The sequence below is a fragment of the Thunnus albacares genome, chromosome 3 (genome assembly GCF_914725855.1).
Source record: "Thunnus albacares chromosome 3, fThuAlb1.1, whole genome shotgun sequence".
Classification (NCBI taxonomy): domain Eukaryota; kingdom Metazoa; phylum Chordata; class Actinopteri; order Scombriformes; family Scombridae; genus Thunnus; species Thunnus albacares.
In genome coordinates this window covers 34,819,114-34,847,070 of record NC_058108.1, presented here as the reverse complement: position 1 = coordinate 34,847,070, position 27,957 = coordinate 34,819,114, and the positions used below count along the sequence as shown (strand labels likewise).

The 27,957-nt window shown below is 40.7% G+C and overlaps 3 protein-coding genes across 3 annotated transcripts in view; 1 reads left to right on the top strand and 2 right to left on the bottom strand.

Moving 5' to 3' along the window:
- Positions 1–17,711, bottom strand: part of xpo1a (exportin 1 (CRM1 homolog, yeast) a) — a 23,111-nt gene extending 5,400 nt beyond the window's left edge. Inside the window, exons 1-19 of the mRNA XM_044341660.1 lie at positions 17,047–17,711; positions 15,828–15,960; positions 15,451–15,552; positions 14,706–14,778; positions 14,531–14,592; positions 14,398–14,442; positions 14,123–14,304; positions 12,076–12,124; positions 11,838–11,957; positions 9,475–9,603; positions 5,897–6,055; positions 4,251–4,433; positions 3,329–3,467; positions 2,867–3,048; positions 1,993–2,149; positions 1,581–1,744; positions 1,326–1,460; positions 1,036–1,219; positions 543–649 (exon numbers count right to left, since the gene is read on the bottom strand). Coding sequence (XP_044197595.1) covers positions 543–649; positions 1,036–1,219; positions 1,326–1,460; positions 1,581–1,744; positions 1,993–2,149; positions 2,867–3,048; positions 3,329–3,467; positions 4,251–4,433; positions 5,897–6,055; positions 9,475–9,603; positions 11,838–11,957; positions 12,076–12,124; positions 14,123–14,304; positions 14,398–14,442; positions 14,531–14,592; positions 14,706–14,778; positions 15,451–15,552; positions 15,828–15,953 — 2,298 coding nt within the window. The 5' untranslated portion in view covers positions 15,954–15,960; positions 17,047–17,711. The remainder of the gene's footprint in view (positions 1–542; positions 650–1,035; positions 1,220–1,325; positions 1,461–1,580; positions 1,745–1,992; positions 2,150–2,866; positions 3,049–3,328; positions 3,468–4,250; positions 4,434–5,896; positions 6,056–9,474; positions 9,604–11,837; positions 11,958–12,075; positions 12,125–14,122; positions 14,305–14,397; positions 14,443–14,530; positions 14,593–14,705; positions 14,779–15,450; positions 15,553–15,827; positions 15,961–17,046) is intronic.
- Positions 1–27,957, top strand: part of ifngr1 (interferon gamma receptor 1) — a 467,767-nt gene that overhangs the window by 317,163 nt on the left and 122,647 nt on the right. The gene's annotated exons all lie outside the window — the stretch shown is intronic.
- On the bottom strand, positions 19,303–27,782 carry fam161a (FAM161 centrosomal protein A). The gene is made up of 7 exons (XM_044341819.1): positions 27,431–27,782; positions 25,953–26,221; positions 24,105–25,310; positions 23,668–23,835; positions 23,474–23,573; positions 21,945–22,084; positions 19,303–21,083 (listed from the first exon to the last, which is right to left on the bottom strand). The coding sequence occupies exons 1-7, from the start codon at positions 27,584–27,586 to the stop codon at positions 20,810–20,812; spliced, it is 2,313 nt and encodes a 770-aa protein (XP_044197754.1). The 5' UTR covers positions 27,587–27,782; the 3' UTR covers positions 19,303–20,809.

Genomic DNA, 27,957 nt, shown 5'->3' with positions numbered 1-27,957 from the left:
TTAGTCTGGTCATACAGGTGATACCAAACATCGGCATGTTAAACAGTTTTTACAGTGATATATAAAAGGCAAATTCAGAAATATGCAAAAACGACCAAAATAGCTCAAGACTCCTCCGGGTTAAAGTTCAAATAGTGATGTGATGTTTTTTCAAGGTTTTATTAACGTTACTGGTGTTTTGGAGGTAATGTGTTGGTTTATTTTGTTGGTTCCCAGTCGGGGTCACAGTAATGAAAACATTTGTTCTTATTTTAGATTTTAATTATAAACATCATGACCACTTTTCTTGAGAACGAGGCACAAATCCAAATATGTTGTTGCATTTTTTCCGTTTGCTGCAGCAGCACTGGTTTGTTGGTTTGTTGTTGGTTTGTTGTTGGTTTGTTGTTGGTTTGTTGTTGAGTGAACAGAACGTGCTTTGTGCTAAAAATAAAAACTCATTATAAACATGGATTTGAAACACGACCGCACGTTTAAAAGCTCCTCCGTTACAGATTAGATTAGATTTGGGGGGGGGGGGGGGATGAGGGGGTCTGTCTCACCATCTGAGGGTCGTTGGAGCGGCTGACCCAGCCGGAGATCAGCTTCAGAGTCTCTCTCTTCACTGTCCTCATACTCCTGATCAGAGGCTGCTTGGTCACCATCTCACCTGTTTGATTGGTTAAAGACGCTTCATTAATAAAAAAAAAAAACAGAGAAACAAGGAAGCAAAGAACCACAGAGAGAAGAAGCAAACGATGAATCCTGCAGGACAAAGTCTGCAAGATTAGATCAAACATGACTAAACACATTATTTTGATAGCAGTGATGATTAATTAATGCTGATTTAAAGTCTTTATGACCCTTAAAGAAGAAGATCACTGCATTGTTTACATTGTTTATAACGTCTTTTTACATTAAAGCCACTATATGTAGGATTCACAGCTTGCATTGATCATCTGACGGTTCATTCTGTATTTCACTCCTGTCAATCATGTTTTATATGACATCATCATTCATTTAAGACCCTCAGAGACGGAGGAGACGGAGGCTGACCGTTGGTCTGGACGGCTGACGAGATGTTTTCACTCAGACACTTGTAGACGTTCAGCATGTCCAGGTAGATCCGTCCCAGCTGGACGACGAAGGGATGACCGACGGCTTTACAGGCTCTGACGTTTGTTTTGAGGATGCTGCCCAGCTGACGCACCGTCTCCGCGTCCTTCAGGATGTCCACGTTCTGCAGCACAAAGGTCGGCAACGTTCAATAAAAGCAGGCGACGGTCTGCGTTAAACGAGAGCTTATGAGGCTACTGGGAAGACTGGGTTATAGTGGATGTTGTCACCTTGGTGGCCTGCTGGATGATGCTGTCCCACACCTGGTTCGGCAGCAGCATGTACTTCTCTATCAGAAGCTCCTGAACCGCCTGGTCCGTCTGAGCCCCGATCATGTAGCCCACCGCCTCGTAGAACGTGTGAACCTGCAGACAGACGGCAACGAAAAAAACATCTTAATGATGCAAATGACTCAAAGCTGACAGGAAGTGCAGAGACGGGCCGGGGGAGGGGGGGGAGGGGGAGGGGGACGGGGGGGGACGGACCTGCTGCGGCTGCAGGTCACAGATGATGGTGTTGATGTTGTTGAGGATCTCGTCGATGAAGGGCATGACCTCGCCCACCTGCACCTGGACGAAGTGACGCCGACACTTCTGAGCGATCTTGATGAAAGTGTCGCAGGCCATGTCCTGCACGCCGTCGTGAGTCTCTGCGTGAGGAAGACCACATGATGATGATGATGATGTTACAGTAACAGCAGCAGTTTGGGGTAAATATTGACTCTCTCTCTTCACAGCTTGTAAACAGATGTGCATAAATAATGAACACAGAAGCATCTAAAGATCAATTAAAGCCTCCAAACAGCAGGAAGAGTCCTTCAGATGAAATATAGTTGTTGACGGTGTCTCAGCGTTGCTCTCGGAGGAGCCGCGTTTGAACGGTTTTCCAGTTTCTCACCGTGCATGAACTCAAAGAGCTTGTTGACGACGGTCTTGAGGAACTTCCAGTGGGCTCTCAGGAAGCGAGGATACTGGCCAACGATGTACATGATGTTGGAGGCTATGATGGCCTTGTTGTCCTTCCCTCGCTTCTGCTCACACAATCCCAGCAGGTCCTGAAAACACACACACACACACAACCAGTTACACAACCAGTTACACAACCAGTTCAACACTGAAGACCAAGGAGGCAGATGCAGATTTTTGTTCATCTTTTCTTGTTTTAAAATATGAAACTATAAAACTAGAAGAGATGAAAAGGCTGACTGTAGAATAACCTGCAGGTTTCCTAGAATAAGAAAAATACAAGTTACTGCTTGTTTTACACTAAAACATCCCTGAAAAGAGGTTGGAAAATATGAATTTGAATATAAAACAGAGCTGCAACGATGAGTCGATCAACAGGAAATTAATCACAAACTGTTCTGTAGTTTTTTTTGAAAGAAAAAAATGTCAAAAATCTGATTCCAGCTTCTTAAATGTGAATATTTTCTGCTTTCTTCAGTCATCTGTGACAGTAAACTGAAGATCTTTGTGTTGCGGATAAAACGAGACATTTGAGGACGTCAGCGTTTTATAAACCAAACAACTAGTCAAGAAAATAACTGACAGATGAATCAATAATGAAAATAATGGTTAGTTGCAGCTCTAATATAAAAGATTCCAACATGAGCTCCTGATATTTCAACAGTTACACCTGAGAGACGACGAGTTGAGTCCAGTTACTGTCTGAATGTTTTCATCATTGATCACTTCAAACAGCGGATGAGTCATCGGCTGTTGCTAAGCTACGCTACGCATATATAAAAACGTGTTACTGGCGCGTCGGTCACCTTGATGACGGTGACCAGGAACCTCTTCTCGTCTTCCTCGTGCATGGCGCCGCTGATGGAGCCGATGGCCCAGCAGAGCATGTTCAGGTTCCTCCACGACCACTCGGTGCCGTTCACTTGGTTGTGGAGCTTCTCCGTCATGATGCGTTCAGTGTCTGCGTAGTCCAGATGGGTCAGATACACTGCAGAGACACACACGCACACACACACACACACACACACACACACACACACACACACACACACACACACACAAAGTGTAAACAAGTGAGCAAAATATGAATAAACTGGTTTTAATAGTGAAGAGAAACTTTTATCCAACAGTTTTAAAACATCTAAAAGGTCTCAAGACATTTAAATAAAACAGCCTGAAGTTCTTTTGTTGAGAATAAACAACATTTAGGAACAACATGTAAACAAATAAGAGAGAAAGACGAGTTAATAGTTTAACCAGGAACTCACCGAGAGTCTCCCTCATGTTCTTGTAGAGGTTGATGGCGTCCGTGTCCTTCATGAACTCTCGCACCACCTCGCCCTGGTCGTTCTCCACCACCAGCACCTCCTCCGGTTTGGCCATGCGGCTCACCATCAGCAGACGCACCTGTGAGAGAAGAAGAAGAAGATGAAGATGAAGATGAAGATGAGACGATAGCAGCGATACTGAGATAAACTAATGACTGTATCTGTACATACTGAGGGCTGTGCATTGATCACAATATTGGCTTCCATGACTCATTAATTAATTAATTAATTAATGTGTAATATTGACACTTAACGATGCTTATCTAAGCAAGTTTCATAATAAGTATTTATTAAGTACAATTAGTTTTAAAGGTTCACATGCAGGTAAAATTATTCTGTTTACAAAGATGGATGAAAAAATAAATAAATAAAGATTTTAAATATTTTAATTTATTAGATTTTAACTGGAACCATGTTGGAAATAAGTGGTTTTTATTTTACTTTAACATGTTATCAGTTGGATTTTGTTTTCTGTCTGTAATCAGGAAATAACTCATTATGTTACTTTAAGTTTTACTGATTTGAATATTGATAATAATCATGTTTTACATTTTAACCGTAATAATGCAGCTTTATGTTCACAATAGAAACATGAAAAATAGAAAAATATGTTCACAGATTAAGAATAAAGTTACAAACAACATCAAGCTCGTTGATAAAACTGCATTTTGTCATTTTTAAATGTTGCTTCTCATTTAGTTCCAGCTTGTTTCCTGTGTTGGTGATAACTCTGCGTCAGTGAACAGTGGTGAGTGTGAGTGTGTGTGTGTGTGTGTGTGTGTGTGTGTGTGTGTGTGTGTGTGTGTGTGTGTGTGAGTGTGTGTGTGTGAGTGAGTGTGTGTGTGCTGGAGGACGTTCCTACCTGGGAGAGTACGGGCAGGTAGAGGTGTCTGCGTGGGGGGACGTCGGACAGCAGCGGGGTGCTGGAGGTGGAGAAGGGACTCTCTCTGTAGAGCTCCGCTGCCAGGTGGTTCCAGTACTCCAGACAGATCTTAAAGATCTCCGTCTCCTCCACCTCCGACACCAGCAGCATGTAGTGGAGAGCCTGGTGGGCGGGGAGGTCACGTTACCGACAGCACGTACAGAGAAACATAACAATCTATAACCAGCTATGTGGTCCCGGTTTAGAGCTCAGATCACTTCATTATAACAGGTTTCACTCTGGACGAGCTCTTCAGCTCTTCAGCTACTCACTAGTGGAATAAAAACCTCAAACAAACAACGACGGTGAGTCAGTCTGTACAGACGTTCAACAGCTCAGACACTGTTATTATAAAGATATTGATAAACTTTAATGCTTCATGATATGAGGAAAACCTGAGATAACATTGACTCGCAATTATCTGTACAGCTCCTGTGTGTTTGTGCTTTAATAGGTACTCTGCTAACATATTAAATAATCTATGAACGCTGAATAAAGATGCTTTTATTGAACAAACTGCACATGAAAACCCAACTGAAGCCATTATAGCTATAAAGAAGAAGAAGTTCTTCTAAACTCAACAAAAACAAACACCATCTCTTACTATGAAACATTGAAATAAAAAGGAAAATATCTGAGTGGAAAACAGCTTAAATAATTAAATAAATATAAATGAAACACGACTCCAACGAGGTGCAGAGACAATCAGATAAAATATCCACCTGTTAAAGGAAGGTTTCATTTCACAAATGTTGACAGTTGATTCTCTAAATGTTAGTTAATAACAGCGAGAGCAGCGCAGCGTCCGGACAGTCTAGAGTTCATCTTCAAAAACAGGCTTAATGACTAAATGATCACCTTTGAGAGACGAACGTTTCTACGCCGTCGCTCAGAGACTAATGTAACAAACGAGACCTTCTGACCAACAAACACTGAAACATTTAACAACTTCAACTGGAACTGGGAGGTGAAGGAGGAGGCTGGTTTTCTCCTGCATCTTCAGGCTGTTTATCACACATGTTCATATCACTATGACCATAAAAACATGATTGATCTTGAAGCCCTTCTATGGATAAAGGACATATTACAGCCGGGTACTATCAGCGTACAGTATGAGGTAGGATAGGTATCATCTACTTATCATCTCCTCATGTGGATCTCTTTATCTTTTTGTTTTCATGACTCAGCTATAATTTCCTCCCACATGTATTATTAGCTCTGTCTCCGTCCGTCTAACCGCAGCAACAACAACAAAATAAAACACAAACAAACTTGTCTTTTCTCGAGGTTTAACTGCTTTTTCCTGTGTTGCAGTCAAACGTCTCCTCCTGGAACCATTATCTGAGAGTCAAACGGACAAACAGCCACAGGAAAAGCAAAAAGGTGGTCCTTCCTACTGTAATCGCTCCCAAATGTATGTCGTTGAGAAAAAAAAAAAAAGGTGTAATCAGGACAAAACCACCGACACACACACACACACACACACACACACACACACACACACACACACAGGAAAGCAGAGTCATGAGGGGGGGAGGCTGCTCTCTAACAAACCCTGCAGCAGCTCAGAGTGGTCGTCGTCGTACCTCCATGAGCGTCTCCCGCAGGTTTGGTCTCTTCTCGATGAGCTGGCCGTGTTCTTTCAGGAAGGTGCAGAGGAACAAGCTGAGGTTCTGGATGAAGTTCTGCTCGTCGTCCTTCCCGTTAGCGTAGGCCACTCTGATGTTAGTGTTCAAAGGCAGCATCTGACCCGCAGAGAGGGAGGGAACGACACGACATCACATCAAAACTCACCTTTTATTTATTTATGCTGCACGTTTAATTAGACTAACTTCGTCCTGTAATTACATCCAGAGTGTTTTTGTTTTGCTTCACATTTACTGTAAATGAGTTTAGCAACGAGACCTCCCAAGATACACCGCTTCACAAAAAATATAATATAATCTTTTCCAAATGGAATAAACAGGTGTGTGTGTGTGTGTGTGTGTGTGTGTGTGTGTGTGTGTGTGTCTATCAACAGTCCTCTGATAGATGTTTCCAGTCTGGGCTTTAGGACCTCCGCTGGGTCATGAGATAAAAATCTGTGTTCACAATAAATAAGATAAATGTGACAGAGAGGAAGAAGAAGGTTCTGCAACACAAACATATTACACAATATTTCTGACTCATCTTTCTTGTGACCAGTTTTAAACTTTCTGGACGACCTGTGAGGCGTAGAGGGAGAAATACTCCGACTCTGATGAATGCATCATGTGACTGGAGACATGCATGGAGTCGCTGCTTCCTTTTAAAAGGATCATAAACACAAACGGTCGGGAACCGACGGCCATAGAATCTATAACGTAAACTGATGATGATTCATCCGCTTTCTGTGACTCTCTGTCAGACTTCACAGTGACAGGCAGGGGGCGCCGTGCACACACACAAGACAACAAGTGTGTTCAAGCTGAATACAGATGATTATAATTAGTTTCATTTAAAGGACCAGTGTGCAAGATTTAGGGCAGAAATATTGGCAGAAATGTAATATAATATTCATCAGCATGTTTTAATTAGTGTTTAATCACATGAAAATAAGAATTATTGTGTTTTAGTTGACTTAGAATGAGCAGCAGGGATGTTTAAGGACAACTGGAGACTTCCGGGTATGAAAGTATCAACAGAGCAGACGCACTGGTGACTTCTGCTGCTCTTCTAGGTTTTTGAAACGTGATCAGACTGAACGGATTTCATTCTGACAGTGAGACGAGTCATGTCGGGGGGGTTGTGACGCTCAGAACAACGTATCCGCTGGTTTACAGACGTCTCTTTCACAATGTGAGTCTATGGGGAAAAGTCTTTTTGGGGCCAGTGTGCATCACGTGACGTTGTAATTACAATGTTTGGCCGCTATGTCAAATTTGTTCCTGTATCCAGTTCTCTTTATACATCCGTGGGGGGCGGGGCCTCTTCCACGGAGCCCACCGTGTTTCTACAGTAGCCCAGAACAGACAAACCAAACGCCGGCTCTAGAGAGGAACCTTTCATGTTTTTCGTGAGGTTTTGTGGCGACTGTAGGCTCTCCTACACACTAGGAAGTGGAGGCGGGGCTTATTCCATATTATCTCATGTACCTGCGTGCATGAATTATTGTGGGTTTTGCTTTTATTGTGTCAGATTAAGTAACGTGCTTTACATAAACTGTGCATGATTTTTGTATCTGTGCTTCTGCTTTGCATGTTCTAGTTAGTGTCTAACGACGCAGCTCAATGTGGTTTTATTTAACATTAATATCTTCATGTATTTATTGTCTTGTATCATGAGTCTGTGTGTTGTTTTCAGGATGTCCTGAATGATGGTTTTATTAATATTATACATGTGCTTCTGTCTTCATTTTATTCATTGTTCTGCATGTTTATAATTGACCTCAATCTCATGTTCATATTCTGTTTTTAGGGCGACTCTGTAACTACAGATGAATAATAACCTCTTACAGCAATGTTTATTAATGTGCACTGTCCCTGTTAAACAAACAAACAAACAAACAAATAAACAAATTCAGTTGGTTGCAATCTGCAGCCTCACCACTAGATGCCACTAGATTCTACACACTGGTCCTTTAAAACAGGTCTTCAGTTTGATACTGAACCATAATCAATGACTTGTATCTATTACGTATCAGTCAACTATGTTCCAATGTTTTATCCTTATGATTGATCTTAAAAGATATTTCCTATTTTCATATTCTAACTTGTATCTATTGTTACATATTGAGACATTTTCTTCTTTTGCAGCTTTAATTTTTGTACATGTACCAGGTCTGTGGGGTAACCAAATATGACAGTTGGTTTGCATCATGATACCACTCGTCTAATATGAGGTCGTCATATTCAGCAACAAGTCTCCTGCAAAGTCTCAGAGAAGCCAAATCAGTGAAAATCCTTAAAAAACATCTTTGCATTTCTGTTTTATTTGATCACTTTACAGTTTGTGCAGCTTGTCGTCTCTTAACTCTGATGTTTACACTGTAAACTAATACGTTTGCTTGCTACAGATGCAGAGCGAGCGTCTCTGGCACAACTTCAGCTACTTGCAAGGTGCACGGAGAAGAGAGATGAAAGTTTAACTTTAACTTTATCATATTTTTTTCAATATAAACAATATAAAGTTTATATTGTTGTACTATGCATCTTTCTGCATTTTTGGATGAATGAGTACCAGCCCCTAGTTGCACCTTTCTAGTTAACGGACTAAATATGGCGTCACAATGACAACAATTGGCCTGAAGTCACATGACCATATATCCAACCCATCTCTGTAGACATCCCATTGGCTGATATGTGTCTGGATGTCTTATATATATATATATATATATATATATATATATATATATACACATATATACTCATTCATCCAAAAACGTGCCTATTAGATCTGACATACAGGCTTTATAAAGTGCTGTGTATAGAGGGAGCAGAAAGATGCATAGTACAACAATATAAACTTTAAAAAAATAAAAAATAGGAAATACCTTTTTTCATACCCAACTTCCTTTATTTAAATGTTGTTTGTAATGTGTTTGATGATGACCCTGATGAAGGCCACGAACCGAAACTAATACAATTGTTGAATAAAAGTGTCGCTGGAGTTCTCGTCTCTCTTTACAGCAGGATTTTATTTTATCAGCTTTATCAGAATTAGTATTAAATGATCTCGGGGGTTTTCTGGACAGGTGTGTGAATCTATTGTCCCTCTACAGGTGTGTCAACAACCACATCTGTCAGCTGATGAAGGTCAGTGGGAACAAAAGCTTGCTATGAATTATGCTTTTATTAAAATGAACTTGCTTGATGTGTTTTGTTTTGTTTTTTTGGATTTTCCTCCGAACTGACTTCACTTCACACGTTCACGCTGCCTGCAGGTTGTTTGTTTATTTACATCTGTTTGTAATAAATAGAACAAACAGAAAACAGCAGCTAACGTAGTGTGTTTGTGTGCAACGAGAGGCACGTTTGACATTATGAACATGTGTGATTTTAAGTGTGTGTGTGTGTAATAAACAGAGTGGGCACATGTTAACACGCTTGTGTGTGTAATCAGACTGAGTGCAAATTAACTTGAGCACCACTCAGAATGATTGTGTGTGTGTGTGTGTGTGTGTGTGTGTGTGTGTGTGTGTGTGTACCTGTTTGAGCTGGCACATGGTGAGGGTAAACAGGTTGACAAACTGCTCCTCGTACTGGTTGACGCTCACTCCGGCGATTTCCGTCAAACATTTCAGCGTCACGTTGCGAAACATGGGCACGTTCAAGAACTGAAACACACAAAAAACAATCCTCGATTAAATCCCAGTCAGTGCTTCTATTCAGTCAGTGCTTACGTTATAAGACGTCAAGTCAGTTTTATTTGTAAAATATCACAAAATACAAATTGTACAATAAGACAACATCTTTTATCCTTAAACCTCCATTTAAATAAGGAAAAACCGCCAAAAATCTCCTGTAACAGGGAAAAAAACATAAAGAAGGAGGTAACAAAAGGCTTATTTCTTAAAAGATAAAAGATAAAATAATAAAAAAGAGTCACATACACAGATAAATATAATAAAATAGGATAAAGTTCAACTAAAAAGCAAAAGATAAAGACATGCAGCGATGAGCGTCCACATCCTTCAGACAGACTAAACCACCGTTTAACAAACCAAATGTGTTCGTTCTGACTTCAGGAAGCATCAACAGACCTGCGTTACGGGATATAAGACACCTAGAAGACAAATATATTTCTCCACCACATCAGACAGACCAGCTGAGACGAAGCTCATCAGTGGTTTAAAAACCATTAAAAGGATCTTCAAATGAACCGACGGGTAGCCGATGTTTGAGGTTTAGTGACGCAGAACTCAGAACACGTGCTGCTGCGTTTTGTACGAGCTGTGAAATAGTAAAAATGCAAATATGATGTCAAAGTGTCTCTGAAGTCTGAGTGAAAATAAATGTTTATAATTATTAGAAAACATGGTTCAAAAAAACAGATCATTTTACTGTTTAGATCATTTCTCGAGACTGTGAAGGCGCGGTAGATCACATTTTGATTGACAGCTGGCAGGTACTGCGAGGTGGGCGGTGCTTGGTTTTAGCTCGTCTGTTTTCAACATGGCGGCCGGGTCACAAACTCTCTCATATAACAGCTAAACAGTTCACTAAAATATGTGTCTGACAAGATTTGAGGTGAGAAACAGGAAAGGCAGTACAGTGTTTCTCCTCGGTTGACTGCTTTGGAGCAGTGGGGGGGGGGGGTGTTTGTTGTCATATGTGGGGTCATGTGACAGAGACTCATCAGCCAAACACTGCTCCGTTCTCTGTTAAACAGCAGCTCAGAGTGACACTAAGATGAGAATTGCTGGTCCACCTTAAAAGTCGGTCCACCTTAAGTGAGCCTGGTCAAGTTAAGCTAACGTGTTGTTGCTAACTTCAGGGTTAACACCCTTCGATAGAGGAGTATTGTCTTGAGGAGCTGCAGCACTTATTAACTGACACACTGTAGTCTGTTCTCTACATTTACTGCCAGATTGACAAATTAATGCTAAACCTGCGTTCACGTCACGTTTCTGCCGCTCGTGCTACAACTACACACACACATTTACACACACACGTTTACACACACTGCCTTATTCCGTAACGGAGCAACGCTACTTTTGCAAAAACACGTAGACGTCCTTTGAAGAACGAAGAGAGTGAGGATGACTAAAAAATCCACTATAACGCAGGGTGGTGTTATAGTGTGCGAGAGAAAATCATTTATGATCGTCTGAAATTTTATCAGCGGCGGAGAAACACGGTAATAACAGAACGTTGATTAATATATCAGCACTGCCTGGTTTGACAGTTTAATCTGAGTTTCATGAGACACTTGGTTCACAGAATTAATTACATCATTTCTGTAATAAATGTCCTTGTATAACCACGCCCCATTCAAACCCCATATCAGGAAAATTTACAAAAAATGTAAATGACAATATTACAAATTTGGATTGAAACTAATTTCTAATACTTTTTACATGTTTACTATTATGTACATAAGATCCTACATTACATAAGACACTACTGGGCTTCCAGTGGCTTTAACTGATACAGTCGACAGCTTCTTTACACACACAACAGTCACAGCCTGCCAGAGATAAAAGCATCCATTAACTCTCCTGTATCAACTCACTAGTGAACAGTCCTGACTGATAGTGACAGCAGTTCACACGCTGCAGGGGTGAAACGGTTCACCGGTAAATCTGTGGCCACGTGGAGACTAAATCAAACATTTTCCATAATTTATGTGCTTTTAATAAGCTGCAAATTATTTCCCAGTAATGTATGATTTATATACACGTCATATATGTGTGAACAACTTATCCAGAACCAAAAGGAGTTCATTCATGTCACTCAGAACTTACTACTTTTGTTTTGAAAAGACATATTTCTATTTCCTTTTGATATAATAAAGATCAATAAAGTTGATCTGTTTCTGATTTGCAGGATGAATATGGGAGGTTTTTACCTTGTAGACCAGAGTGCTGATGAGTTTGGTCTCAAAGATGTAACCCAGAGGAATCCAGTTCAGGAAGCGGAGGAGAGTCTCCAGTGTGGCGTGCACCAGTGGGGCATTCTGGGAGTTTTCCTATACACAAGCAAAAAGGGTACATACTGTATGAGAACAGATGGATGGAGAGTATTTATTTATATTTAAACATCAGAGGAAAGATGCTGAGGACAGTTTGATCTCGACTTTGTCTTACCATCACAAACTGGCACAACTGGAATATTTGGGAAAACTCGTTGCACATGCTGAAAGACAACGAGGAGAGACGGTGAGTGACACAAGAGTCGTGACTTTGTGTTATTCACACATTAAATATGTGACACTGTTGACTTCAACCTGTCTGTTTAAGTCATTCAGAAACATAAACGTCTGTCTGACAGATACATGTATCATGATTAGCAAACTTTAGTGAATAAACGGTCGACGTCTGACCGTCTTTTGCACAGATTACATCAATAAATGACTCTTCTTGGCTTTTTACTTGCGAAGCTTTTATTACACCTACAGTAACGTAGTTCTCTGTCTCTCCTCTGCTGCGCTGTGTGTGCAGCACACACTAGAGATGGGCGTGATTAATCGATAATCGATCGTTAAGAATTTTTTCAATCACATGGAATTGTATCGATTTAACGTTCGTATCAAAGTGTGTTACGTACGTATGTGTGTCTTGAAGTTGCAGTGAATTTCACTACGTGCTGCAATTTAAATTCAAGAGGGAAAATGAAAACTCCAGCAGGTTGCCGTAGCAATTAGACGAAAGTAAACACTAAGAGAGCAAAGTGAAGTTTAGTGTGGGACCGTTTCCAGCAGAAAAACAACGAAGCTCATTGTAAACATCACAACGCCGTGTTTACCTACAACACAACAACGACCCTGATGATGTACGGCTTGAACACCCGACACTTCCTCTCAACCTACCATCAGCTCAGCGTGAGGACGGAGGAGCTGCGATGCACGGCGGGCAACACCTCTGCATCCCCGCAGCGTCGCTAATTAACCGTCACCAGGCTGCGTTCACGTTGACACGCTTGTCTTCCTCAACAACAACCAGTAGGCTGTAGTGACTTGATTCTCTCGGCTGCGTGCCTTTTGGATTTATTCAAGTTACATTCAGGTAAAAAATTGTCAGCACTAAATAATATTATATATATATTTTATATTTTGTTTTCTGTTTAACAGCCTTGTATAAGAGGATCGGTGCTGGTCTATAATTTCTTCTTGGAATAAAGATTTCATTGAGGAAAAACAACTTTCTTCAGTATTTTCAGGCATTTTTAATACATATTATTAAAAAAGATTAATCGCTAATTGATCGTTAATTTTCCCGATGATCGATTAAGGAAATTTCTTCAAATGCCCATCCCTAGCACACACACACACACACACACACACACACACACACACACACACACACACACACACACACACACACACACACACACACACACACACAGAGCCTCAGCCGCAGTAAAACACAGAGCAGAGGAGAGCAGCAGAGACTCAAACACTGAGCTGGAATTAATATAGTGAAAAATAACATAAATAAACATTTAGACACAGTCTCTACTGCGTTTTGTTGTAATTTATGGTCGTGCTGCTCTTTGTGGTTCAGCGAGGGGGCGGAGCTGAGCAGATATGAAAGAAAAGGTGTCACATTGGCTCACACATGCATGATGTAAGTGACTCCCATCACATTTACATAACAAGGTGTCATGTACACATTGACTTTACTTGTTTTGTCCGACTAACCGTCCAAAAGATATTCAATTTACTATCATGTATGACAAATAAAGACATTAAATCATCACATTTTAGAAGAGTTTTAAATATGACTGAAACAATTATTTGATCATCAAAATAGTATCCGATTCATTTTCTGTCCGTCGACTAATCGATCTAATCTAACAGCAACAAATACCTTCATGATTTCTTAGAGCCAAAGGCGACATCTTAACATGACTTGTTTTGGTAGAAATCAAGTCCACAACACAACGAAATTCAATTTAAATTGAGACAAAACAGAGAAAAGCAGAAAATTGGCTGATTTTTTGGCTGATTAATTTTCCTGTCGATCAACTAATCACATAATTCTATGTAGTAACTAATGGATGTAAACACATTCAGTATTTCATTGTCCAAGTTCAAGCCTGATTTCTGTTTATCTTCCTCAGACAGAACAAACACCCAACAAGCCTCGACATGAAACAAACCAACATCTCTTCACGTCCGAGTTTCTGCGTTACCTGTCTTTGAGGTGCTTGGCCTTCACCTGGGTCATCTGGCCGCTGGAGAAGTCAAAGACCTCCTCGCTGAGCAGTTTGAGGATGATCATGTTGTTCTGACAGAGGCTCTCGCTGGTCCGACTCGCACCCACGATATCGCTGATGAAGGTGGGCCAGTGTTTGGGCCACTCCTGCTTCAAGATCTATAACCGGAGAAAAAGGAGGGGAGGGGGTGGGGGGATCTGTGTCATCGGGCTCGTCACATCATGAGAGTCACTGCTTGTTTGTTTATTTACCTGTACGAGGATCATGTTGAGTTTTGAAATGTATACGCCCTCCTTCTGCGAATGAACATATAAAACAGTGACATCAGCATCATTCACATCACAACAAGTTAAAGTGCAGCTTCTCACGTCAACGTAAACTCACCTCCATGTTCGCAGGATCAGAAGACGTCTTGATAATCAACCCGACAACATACTTTTTGATTCCTGGAAATAGAATCAGAGGAGTTTTTTGTTTTTTTTATTGAATGAAGCAAATAAGATTTTCCTTCATGTAAACATCTTTCTAATCTCTGCTTGTCTGATGTCATTAAACTGACCTTCACATTGATTTCTTGGGAGAATCTTCCAGCGGGTTTTGATGACTGTCTCCAGAATCTGCAGTGCATAATACTGAGAGCAAAACAGAGACAAAAATCCTCTCATTAAGAGCTAATAAAAGGCTAACAGCTATATACTATCTGCACTGTGAATGTCATACCACAATACCAACCACAATTACATTATCTGAGGGGAAAGAGAGAGTAGTAAATGAAAAAACACATGACCTAATGAGGCCTGAAATACAGAAAAACAGAAGCTCAACCAAAAAACACAATAATCAGACGATACCTGTCGTCTTAAACAGGTTCATTTGACTAAAACTGACGCACTGAGCTTTAGTTCAGTCTGTTTTCTTTGCACACATACAGGTTCATGCTACCTCTCAGATAACAAAGCAGCTTTCTGACTGCAAACGGACACACAGGTGATGGTGCTTTTATGCCTCTCGTGTGTGTGCATCACTACTGATCCAGACAGCCGTTAATAATATGTCAAAATGTGAACAAATGCCTTACACAGCAGATGCAGCAAAAATGGAAAATAATTTAGCAGAAAACTGCTGATTTAAACCCACCGAGCTTCCGTCTGCTATAGTAAATCCGATAAGTAGAGTGGAGCTAAAGCAGAGTGGATGTAGAAACCTCGCTGCACCAAAAGCCTGATAAGCATCAGCCGCGCATTATTACATCGACGCTGAGAGACTGTCAACAAGCGCAGTAGTGTGTGATTCGGGGTACGTACTTTAGTTTTCATGTTCTGAGAGAACTCCAGGATAGTGTCGACCCTCGTCCAGGCGTCTGGATGGTCCTTCAGGTTGGTGAGCACTTCTTGGGCCACTCGTTGCTGCATCATCAACACAGCAAACCGTTTAAGTCTCTGTTTAACAATGTAAGCGCCTCCTTTCTAACTGCATATCGTACGTCCAACAAAATACATTCTGAATGATATTAAACAGCACAAGGAGGGTCGTGCTCCTTTTAAAAGTCTTTTTAGGTCTTGTATTGATAAAAAATGATCAACAAATTCTTATTTTTGACACATTGGGGCTTTGCAAACACTACATGCGAATCCTTTTCAGACACTTGAACTGGAAGCCAACACTGGAAGGTAGTTCTCACCTGGGATCCGATATCGTGATACATGGAGTTAACAACATTGTCCAACAGGTTGATGTCAAGTTTCTGACTGAAGTCCAGCAGCTGCCTGGCTGGGTGATCGGCCAACATCGTCATTTCTGCTGGCATAGAGATTCTGAGAGGAGAAATTCAACAACAGCAGCACATGGTAACAGTAAATACTTTATTGAACATACAAAAATACACACAACTACTTTTAAATGCATTTTGGCCTCCATCGCTTACATTGAAAGCACATTTGAAGGATCTTTTAACAGCCAGTATGAACAGGAGGAATGATTACAGCGAGGAAAACCTCTTTCACTGTTCATATGAACACCTGACTGTTGTTTTAAGACAGATTTGAAAAAGTGCGAACCCATCCTTTAAAGAGCAGGTTCAACCAAATTAGAAAAACACTCTCACTCACTGCTGCTGGTATTTAGTCATGCAGATGGATTTGATATCTGCCTCTGAAATGTCTTTCACCACGAGGTAAAGGGAATTTCATTTGTGTTGCTCAAAACATTTAAATTTGAAATTTGAAAAAAATCTTCCCAGAAACAGTCTTCCACCTGACATCAGTTTTCATAGAAACAACTTCCTACAGAAGAAATGGTTCTTATAAAATCTGTCAATCATCCTAGGCGCGACCAGTATCATTGTTTCTAAAAAATGACGTTTCTACTGAATTTTTTCAGAATTTTCCATAAAAATTGTGAATCCGTCTTTTAATATTTTTAAAGGTTGAGCCAACACAGAATAATTTTACATATTAACAAGCATGGTTTCCTCTTTGTGTCTTGAAGCAGTGAATCAGAAACAAGTCATTCTTGTTCACCCAAAAAAAAGTACCAAAGCAGCTCGGAGCTTCATTCATTCAGCCCTCGTGGTCCAATTTTGACACCCATTGACACAAATGATAAGCTGCGTGAACATGAAACAGCGCCCCCACCCGGCTACGATTAGCTGGGTTCACCACAACTCCACTGATAGACCTGTTTAGCGACTATTACGAGCAATTAAAACACGTTATCGGCAGTGGAAAACAAAAGCAGGAGATACCAGTCCCCCGGCTACAATGCTTTAATCCATGTTTTATCTGTGTAACCGCTGGTTTTGACCCCTCTGACAAAAACACCACAGTACTTTTCAAACTGACGGATGCTAACGTTAGCCCACGCTGGGTAAGTTAGGTTAATGTTGACCGAGCTTAGCTTACCTGGTATGTCCTGTCCCCCTCGTCGAAAACAAAACAAAAAATCTTCAGTGATGTGATTTGTAGCTGGAGACCGAGATATGAATCCTGCGTTGACAGACGGTGTAACGTTATCTCATGGCACACACGTTTACACCGTTCCTAACCTTTTGATAGCCAGAAGCTAACGCTAGCTTCCCTCCCGGATGACACCAACAGTTAGCGCTAATTTAAAAGATCACGTTACGTTGGATACTTATCGATTCTTGCCGTTGTGTATGAAACGCTCTCCGCAGTCTTTTCTTAACCACAGCCTATTGATTCTGTCTTCAACCAGTCTGAAAATATAGCTTTCTTTGGCTTACGAGTGATTACAAGCCGACTCCCACCATGCTAATAGCAACTTAGCGTGCTAATGGAAAAGTCAATGATTATTCGGGTCTGCTGGCTAATGAAAGCTAAGCTAACAACACAGATTTCACGGAGTCTCACTCGGAGCGGTATTCCGGGTCATAATCACCAACTGAAAGAGTCTCGTTTTTTATTTCTGCTTCTATTCGAACACACAGTTGGAGGGCAGAGGTGTTTTAAAGCTCTTCCTCTGAGCTCATGCTTCCAGCTACGGACCGGTTGAAACCGGTTGAGACCGGGATTTTCATTCTCGGTGTTTCGGCCCGTCGCGCGCCGCGTAAAATTTGGACTATGTACCCGCCCCATCCAGCATCTGATTGGTTGTAGCAGCACTGTCGTCACACCCTGTCATAGGCCGGGTGCAGCTGTCAATCTGACTCAGATTCCCTCCCTCTGTGTTTGACCTCTGATGAGGTGCAACATGAACCATCAAAACACAGATAAAAATCACTTTAATCCACTGGTGGAACAAGTGTTCAGATACTTTACTTAAGTAAAAGTACCAGTACAACAATACAAAAATACTCCATTACAAATATCAATATATTTTGTGTTGATTATTCAGGTATTATTCAATATATATTGTGTTTTTCTTATTGTCAACCTCTGGGATGCAACAACTGTTTTAAGGCATAAAACAGGTTATATATGGATTTACTATCCTCCAATAGAATTATATTCATGGAAGAATTATAAGAAGCAACATATAGGGAGATAAAAGCAACAGAAAATGTTATTAAACATATAATAACTTTTTAAAAAAACAACAAAAGAAAACACACTTTTTTCACTGCCTTGTCAAGTGCTTAAGATGGTGAAAAGTAATTAAAAGTCATCTTTTAGAACATTTTCCGTACGAAATGAGATTAAAGAGGCTCCTCTTGGGTCTAATGGGAGTTAAAAACAAAGTAAGGGCCTTTGATGCACAGGTGAAATACAGAATAAGATCCTCAGAAAATCAAAGCATGCTGCAAATCCTCCATATAGTGGCTGTAACATGAATGAGGTGCTGAAGAAGTATTCAGATCCTTTACTTAAGTAAAAGTATTAATACAGAAATGTAAAAATACTCCATTACAGGTAAAAGTCCTGCATGAAAAATCCTCCTACAGTAAAAGTACATAAGTATTATGAGCTTGATGTAGTTAAAGTATTGCAGTAAAAGTACATAAGTATTATGAGCTTGATGTAGTTAAAGTATTGCAGTAAAAGTAGTGGTTTGGTCCCTCTGACTGATATATTATTATATATGACATCATTAGATTATTAATAGTGAAGCATCAGTGTTAGAGCAGCATGTTACTGTTGTAGCTGCTGGAGGTGGAGCTAGTTTACACTACTTTATATACAGTTAGCTAGTTTAGTCCAGTGGTTCCCAACCTAGGGCTCGGGTCCCTCCAAAGGGTCAGCAGATAAATCTGAGGGGTGGTGAGATGATTAATGGGAGAGGAAAGAAGAAAAAACAAAGTTCTGATACACAAATCTGTTTTCAGTTTTTGGACTTTTTCTCTAATCTTTGATTTTTGCTAAAATATTGGATCATTTGAACATTTATTGAAATGAAAGCATGTGAGAAGTTTAGAGGGAAAAATCACTATTTGGTGGAGCTGTTAACAACTCATAGACATGTGAAATGTGACCCCGACTACACACTGCTTTTTGTAAGACGTCAAAAGCCAAAAAGGTTGGAAACCACTGGTTTCATCTTTAACAATGTGTTGTATTTTAAAAGCTTGTTATATTATCCATTGTGTCAAATCTTCATCTGAAAAGTAACTAAAGTTGTCAAATAAATGTAGTGGAGTAGAAAGTACTTAGTTACTTTCCATCACTACTTAAATTCCTAACAAAACAATAATAACAGATTTGTTTCTGGATAAATGGTTTTATTGCTTTACAGGTTTTTACAATATATTGTGTTCAATCTGGAAAAGTGAATGAAGTATATTCAAACCAGACAGCATGTAAACTAAATATGGTCAATATTTGAGTGTATTGTTGATTTACACTATTATTAAAAATAAAAAATGTGAATGGAGGTGAGACAGCTCCAGAAAAATCTTAGAAAACTGAGAAAAAATCATTAAATCTTATCGATCACCTTCTGACATGTTTTAAAATATAGAAAAATACTCAAGTTCTATTACCTCAATAAAATCCTTCATGTTACATCTATTCCTTCTCCATCGTTGCAAAACACAGAATCAACAAATATGTAAATATTTGTCATTTCTAAAGTTTTGCAGCTGGACACCAGATGTTTCCTCCTTCGCTGTAAAGTCTCAGTGTTTCTGCTCCGGAGGCTCCAAACTTCCACATCACACTTGTGTCCGCTGCATACTGGACCACGATTGGCTCCAGACTGGTTGTGATGTCACAAATCCTGCTCGTAGGTTAACGCGTTAAACTGATCTCAAAGAGAAACTTTCAAAACAAACTCTGCACATGAATCATTCTGCACAGAGAAGAAGAACAAGGAGCAAGAAAAACATATTTATATTGTTGCAGTGTCCATTGTTTGGATGTTAATGCAGATGCACATGTGTATACTTTGTTTCACATGTGCTTGTACGTGAGTGTGTGTGTGTGTGTGTGTGTGTGTGTGTGAAAACGTCTGTGCTGCAACACATCAGTGCGTGTAAAAGGCTTTAAACTTTTAATTGGATTCATCTTGAGCGTCTTTACTTCTTCCTCAGTCACTTTGTTTACATTTGAACGTACAAAACAAACAACAGCGTCAACAAACCGAAACATTAACCTGTAAAGTTTCAGCTACAGTCCAGTTGATTATGAATCAAAAGATTAAAAAAAGAAAATACAATACTGATAACAATAAATCAGCTGGTAGACTTCTTTTTTAACATAATCAAACTTATTATTATTATTTTGACATTAATTTAGGAATTAAATGAATTTTAAATAGATTAATACAAATTAATAATTCATATTAAATAAATAATTGTGACCAGATGTGTCCTGATCAGGATATTTTACAGCTGAGAAATAAACTTAAATAATAATAAACGTATTGCTAGCAGGTGGAAACTGTAAATACTGAAATGATCTCAAACATTCAATATATTCAGCATGTCTGAGCTGTGACACCTAACATCACACGTACCGTAGAACTTCCTGTTTGAAACATATGTGACGTACAGATGATGATTAATAAGTGTATGTATGTGTATTTATTTCCCACTAACGAGTAAAATGTTTAATTTCCATTCTTACATTTTATATTTATGTGCACAATATTTACAATAAATAGATTCTTCTTCGTTGTTTCGCCTCGCTTGTTGTTCACTTTTCTCCATCAGAGTTTTTGAGGTTTTTTGAGATGCGTTGGCGGCGTCTCCTATGGTGACGTTCGATGACATCACTCTCCTGCTTCCTGCTGTCTAGAGTCGACGTCGCGCTCGCTGTCGTCCGAGTATTGCTCGTGGTCGTCCGAGTAATGGAAGCTGTCGTCCGAGTAGCGGTGATCATCGTCTCGGCGGTAATCCTCGTCTGAGCGGTGACTGCCGGCGTCCTCTCTGTCCTCCTCCTCCTCCTCCTCGCTCTTGTCTGGATCCACTTCCATGTCTTCATCGTCCAGAAATACCTTCCTGTAGTGGACGGGTTCAGACCCCATGTCTGGCTCGTCTTGCTCGCTGAACAACAGAATCAGTTAAAGTTAAATGTTAGTTCAGTTCAGTTAAAATCACTTAAACAAACAGCAACTAAACATGAGTCAGCAAATTTATAAAAGGGACATTTATGATTCTAATAAAGATAAAAGTAATCCATCTACACTAACTGAGATAAAATGGCATCGTCTAATTTAAACAAATCAATATTTGGTGGTGGTATCAATTAATATAAACAATAATAATCAATGAGAATTTTAAGCATCAGTCACTTATCACATAAAAACATCAAATGTTTGTTTAAATGTGATGATATTTCAAACATTTGAATACTTTTTGACTGAAAAAAGGCCGTTTAACTACATTCTCTTTGATACTTTATGATATAGCATAAAACTAATAGTGAAATAAAATAAATTAGATCAGCGTGAGCACTATTTCTCTTATTCTAGGGAACCTGTAAGCTCTTCTACATGATTGTCTGATCATTTATTTTGTCTATAAAATGTCTAAAAATGTCTGTTACAGTGTTTTAGAGCCCAACGTGACGTCTTCAAATGTTTTGTTTTGTCTGAACCAAAAGTCTTAAACCCAAAGATATCCAGCTTACTGTCATGTCTGACACATAAAAGCTTCAAATCCAAACATTCAGAAGCTTCAACCAGCAAATGTTTCACATTTTTCCTTAAAAAATGTCCTCAAAACTGATCAATCCACTAATTGTTGCAGCTCTAATTTTGTATGCAAATAATTTGAGGCCTTTCTCCTTATTTTATAGACTAAATCGTTCATCTTTGTCATACTTCTGGTTTCCTTCGCTGTCCAGCTACAGATCAGCTGCGTCAACACACCTGAGTTTGCGCTACGATGACGTCATAGTTTTACCTTGGCCTGCCGTCACTGGATGGGGACGCTCGGCGTGCAGATCCTGCTCTCGCCGCCTTGCTGCTGATAAACTCCTCGGTCAGGTCACATCCGTGCAGGGCGTCTGTATAGCGTTTCTCCGCTAACTGTTTAGCATTCCTCTGTTAGCGGAGCACATGTTATACAGAGAGCTGGTGTTAATAAAACCCTGGAGTCCACACACACACACACATACACACACACACACACACACTCTTACACTGTCAGACTTCATTAGTTTGTCATATTCATGTTTCATTTTTCTAGTTTTAGTTCAGTACTTCAGTACAATTTTGAGGTACTTGTACTTTACTTGAGTATTTACATTTTATGCTACTTTGTACTTCTACTCTGCTACATTAATCTGACAGTTAGCTATATTCTGTATTTTAGACTTAAAATATACAGTCACTTTATGAAATATGTGTTGTTATACAGTATATTTACCCAACAAAATAAGGTTGACAATGATGTTTACTGCACATGTGCACATCAATGAATCAGTTTTCATTTTATATATATATATATATATATATATATATATATATATATATATATATATATATATATATATATATATATATATATATATATATATATGATAAGTATGACACTCTAACTTGAGTCAATTTGCATAATAAGTACTTTTAATTTTGATACTTTAAGAACATTTTGCTGCCAGTACTTCTATCCTTTTACTTAAGTAGGATATTTGGGCAGTGGTGGCCCAGCTTGTGTCAGGAAGGTTGCTGGTTCAATTCCCAGACTGTGCCCCTCCCTTGTTACCACCACTGAGGTGCCCTTGAGCAAGACCCAGAACCCAGAACTGGTCCAGTGGAGCTGCTCATTAATATTTAATGCAGGAGTTTCACTTGTAATTGAGTATTTTTTCATTGTGGTATTTCTACTTTTCTTAAGTAATAAATCTCAGTGCTTCTTCTCCCTCTGCTTCTCTGTATGTTTGACATTTTATCTTCAGTTTCATCTTAATTCATTACTTATTTAATCAATGAATCTCTTCCTGTCTTGATTAGGTATTTAACACACACTCTAAACCAGAGATTTCCAACTTCTGGGCTGCAGAACATTTACTACTGTGCTGCACAGAAACTATGAGATTATATAATCCTGGCAACTTTTCCTGTCTGTACTGCCCCCAACAACAATACACTGGTTTGTAATTACAGTAAGTCATCAGTGAGCGAGGTAACCAATCCGTCATCACCACCTTTCACATTGAATCTGTGTGACGCCACAATCTGAGTGTAGCTGAGAGTCTGTCAGTATTTTTTCATTAAGTAACCACAAGGAAATGCTTTCTCTCTCTTGCTCTCAGTCACTTTCTTACTCCGTATCAAGGAGATCATGCCTGAACCAACACCTCCAGGATTTATGAACAGGAAGGGGAACCTGTTTTTGTTAATACATTCACACACTGTGATGTAATTCCAGTGTGTTTGTGTGGAAGGTGAGTGACAGCAGACTTGTTGTGGGTGCATCTTCACGTCTACCTGTGCAACCTGCTCCAACAGCAGCGGCCTCCCCTTCACTCTCTCCTGTATCTCTTTAATCTCCTGCTGGTACTCCTTCCTGCGCTGACGGTCTTGTTTCCTGTAACAGAAAATACGGATCATCGTTTTTTTTTTACCTTAAAAGACGCAACAAGAACAGTTCAGGTGATTCACGCTGACGTCATGTTGGTCACCTGAATTCTTTGAGTTTGGTCTGTTGGGTCTGAGAGAGAGCCAGATGGGGGTCGTTGGCCTGGGCACGCTTCAGCACCACCCTCTGCAGCTTCTTCTCCCTCTGCTTCTGTCTCTCCTTCCACTGCTCCTCCTCCTCCTCGGCCTTCTTCCTCTGCTCCAGCGCCTTTCTACTCGGGGGGAGACAATCCGGTCACAGGTGAAGGAAGGTTTGGAGGACGGGACTTTGGCAGACAGTCGGGGGTTATATGGGTACAACACTCAGCTAAGGGGGTGTAAATACAGTTTTGGAGTGGATGTGGGGATGTCAGCACACTGCAGGGATGGTGGGGAAAAGGAGTTCCACAAAAACTCAAGACATTAAGACTCTGGAGGTGGCTATGGTTTAAGCTCATCTACGGTGAGAACACTGGAAGTTTTTGGAGTCCTACAGTGGTACCTCACAGCCTCGTGACGCTTTTTGGTGGCATCTGTGACTTTGGCAGGCAGGAGCTCCAGGCTGCCCGACAGAGACGAACAGAGGCTCGAGTTCGGCGTCCGAGCCGTCCCGGGGCTGATGTACGGCCAGCGCAGCGTGCGAGGGCTGCTGTGCTCCTTCTCGATGTCGGCCAGGATGCGTTCTCGGTGTGAGGGGATGTGCGACGTTCTCAGTTCGAAGGGTTCGCACGCAGTTGTAGGTTTAACTTCTTTTCTCTTTTCCAGGTGCTTCTGGAAGCGTCTGTAACTAGCGTCGAAGTCCGGTACCTCGTTGTTTATCTTTGGCCTGTGAGAGAAGTCGTCCCCTCCGGTTTCTTTGGTCTTCTTGCGTTCGTTGAGTCGTCGTGCGAGCATGCTGGGAGGCACCGAAGCGCTCTGGAGCATCTCCTGAGCTCTCATTTGTGTCTTGATAGAGCGATACAGCTGCTCCTCCCTCATCTGCTCGCCAGATGCGGCTGCATACACTGACTTGGGAACAGGTTTGGCCTTGAACGGTTTGATCTTCTCCTGGGCGGAGGGCTGCTGGTTGCGCAGCTGTCTCTGCTCCTTCTTTAGTCTCTCCCTCTCCAGGAAGCTGAAGGGCTTGTTGACAGTTCGGAGGTTCTGATCTTCTCGCTCTCTCAAGGATCGCCGCCGTTCCTCGTTCCGCTCCTGCAGCTCTTCGTAAAGCGGGAGGTGAACGTGCGCCGGTACGGGACTGGCGCGGAACTTCATCTGGCACTCGGTCAATTCCTCCAGCTGCCGTCTCAGCTCCGCGTTCTCCAGTTCGATCTCCGAGCGCGTCTTAATGCCGCGCTTTCGTCTCTCGTCCTCGCGCAGCATCATCTGGAAAGGTTTCGGGACGGTCATTCTGTGTCTCCAAGACTCCTGCTCGCCGCCTTTATGCCCCTGCTTCTTCTTTTCTTTTCTCTTTTGTGGTCTCCTCTGGTCCGCCGGCAGCGAGGAGGACGACAGGTGGTGATGTGTGTGAGGGGACAGCTTGAAGTCCCGCCACATGTTCTTGATGTGTTCTTTAGGAGAGAAAAGCAGGCCTTTCTCCACATCGTTACTGGTAGCTTTCTCATCGTCTGATGAGTCCGACTGTCTAGAACCTCTCCTGAGCTCAAAAGCAGAGTGAGACTTCCTCAAACGACGTGAAGCTGCTTGGCTGGTGTTTATCCACGGAAGCCTAACGAGAGATATAAACAGATATGAAGTAATGTGGAGTAAACACTTGCAAAAAATGGGAATATTCTTCTACCTTGATAATATCACGTCTTTATTAATTATGTGATACACCAGAAATACAGTAAATGGTCAGAAGAACTTAATTCACATAATTGAAGAGATACAATCTCCCTGTTTACCATATTTATCAGGTTTAATGATTCATGTCTCTCAAATTATATTTAAAAAACTATATTTTCTCATTTACATGTATTCATATGAAAGTCATACAAATGAGGTACAATCCAAGCTACAGTAGATGTAGTTGTATATTATCTAGTCATGCAGATAATTCTGTTTTTTAATGCTGAGGTTTTGAGATTTTTGCATCTGAAATTTCGGCCTCCAACCCAAAACAGTGCACAGATTTTATAGGAATTCTTCTGTAGGAAGTTGTTCTAATAAAAACTGGTCTCAAGTGGAAGAAGACTGTTTCTGAAAAGGTTTGAGCACCACAAATTAAATTCCAGTGTTCGTTCAGGTTCCCGACTGTCGTTTGAAGATACACACTTTAAGCTGCGTGATATGAAACAGCAACAGATTCACATTCATCCTACTTCCCTACCTCGAGTCCCTTAAAGAATGCTAACAAGCAGCCTCCCACCTGTGTCCTGCGTCCAGCGTCAGCGTGTCCAGAGGCTCCATGGTCTTGAGCTGCAGGTTCCGGCGGTACATGCTCTCCAGCTCGGCCATGGTGCGCAGGTGAGCCTTCTTCAGTTCCTCCAGCTTGCTGTAGTATTCCTCGTTGGAGAAAAAGATTTCACTCAGGTCCAGGCGGTCTCCTGCTGCTCTGTAGTCCTTCATCATGAGAGGGCCACCCCTCCGCAGGCAGTCCTCATCACAGAAATCAGAACCCGAGTCCTCATATTCCAGCTGAAATCAGTGGATAAATGACAGGTAATATAGTATATGATTTATATGATGTTTAGAGACTGTGAGAGAAGTTTATATAATGCTGGCTGCATTTATTGAAGCACTTGACCTCCTGGAGCAGAGCAGCCCTGCTCAGAGGCACTCAGGCTCCTCCAGGTCTAAGCCTATTATCCTTCTGCAGCAGCGATGCCGACCATATGGTGGAGCACAAAGGGCAGCTTAGCATGAGAGCTCAACTGACACACACCCTGAAATCAAGTGTCTGCGTCCATCACCGCTCACATTATCACGAGGAGTTTTTCAGGAACTTTACTGAAGCAGAAAAAACCTGCAGCAGGATCCTGCGTGCAAAGGAGAGCAGCGTCGTCGTCCCAAGAACAAATAAGCATATGGGATTATTAACTTAATGTGACGTCTGGTAATCTAGTCTAGACGGAAGTCCAAAAATAGTCAGGCAAACAAATTATACAGGTCAAATCCCTCGCAACGCACCGACTGACCTGAAACTGTCAACAGTCTGTTAACGGGACCAGATCAGAAACTGTGTCTGCTAAAATGATGCTGGTTAAAACTTCATACTCTATTAAGTCTGGATTATAATATGATAGTATGGATTATAATATAAACTGTGGTATAGTGAGTTTTCTCACCTTATTAAGACAAACTGGAACCTCGTGATCCAAAGTCACAGATTAATGTGTAAGAAAGATGTAAAGTATGATAATCTTTTGGATGAAACAAACCTCAATCACCATAATACTCTGTCATGCTTGAGATGATGAGTCTAGTTTTGTCCCAGATGTTTGTCTGTGTGGATCTAAGTTAAGTTTGCAGAGTTAAAACTCACAAGTTTTAAAGTATTTGGGGTAAATTACTGTTTTTGTAGCTCTATAAGATGCTTTATTTGACATTTCCTCTCTCATACTGGTGATAATCCCCTTGTCGTGTTGGTGCACCAGTGTTAAATGGAAAGAAAACTCTTTAACTATTATGAATTTCTACATGTTTATTGTTGGTTGTGTATTATCTGAAATATGTATATCAGACTTTTCCTTTAATATAACTGTAACTGCATCGTTAAAAGGACCCAGCAGAGTAATTTGAAGGTGTTTAAAACAAAAGGCTGAGTTTATAAAGGACAGTCTGTATCTTCACACCACATTTCATACTCAGTTAAGTGATTTTTTTTCACTTTTCTTAACTCTTTACCTCCTTCTCGTAGTCCCGGTTGTCCAGATGACCTGTCGCCGTGTACGGCAAGACTCTCTCCCGCTCGTAAGAAGCTAGCGGCGCCTTGGTGTGCGGGTCTACCGGCGTTTTCAGGCAGGACGTGACCAGCGCGTTTGTCCGGTGAGCGTTCGCCATGTCTCCGTAGTGTTTCTTCCAGTTTTTATAGAAGTTAGCGTTATAAATTTAACGCTAACTTCGTTATTGAAATGATTTAACTCAGTACAGTGAGTGAGGAGCCGCTCTCCTCGTGCCACTAACGGTCTGTCGGTAACCAGGCAACCAGCAGGTGCGCTCCTTAGCAACGGAGCCGCTTGGTTGGAGAGGAAGTGACGTAGCGCGACAGGAAAGTGATGCGGCTTTTAATCTAGATTTAAAAATGAATGTAGATAAACACTCTGTAGATAATAACCATGTTTACCATTTACCTTCAAGATTTTACATATTTGCTAAATTCTTCAGATTTACATCAAACAAAAAAACAAATGATTGTAGTTTCCAATTACATT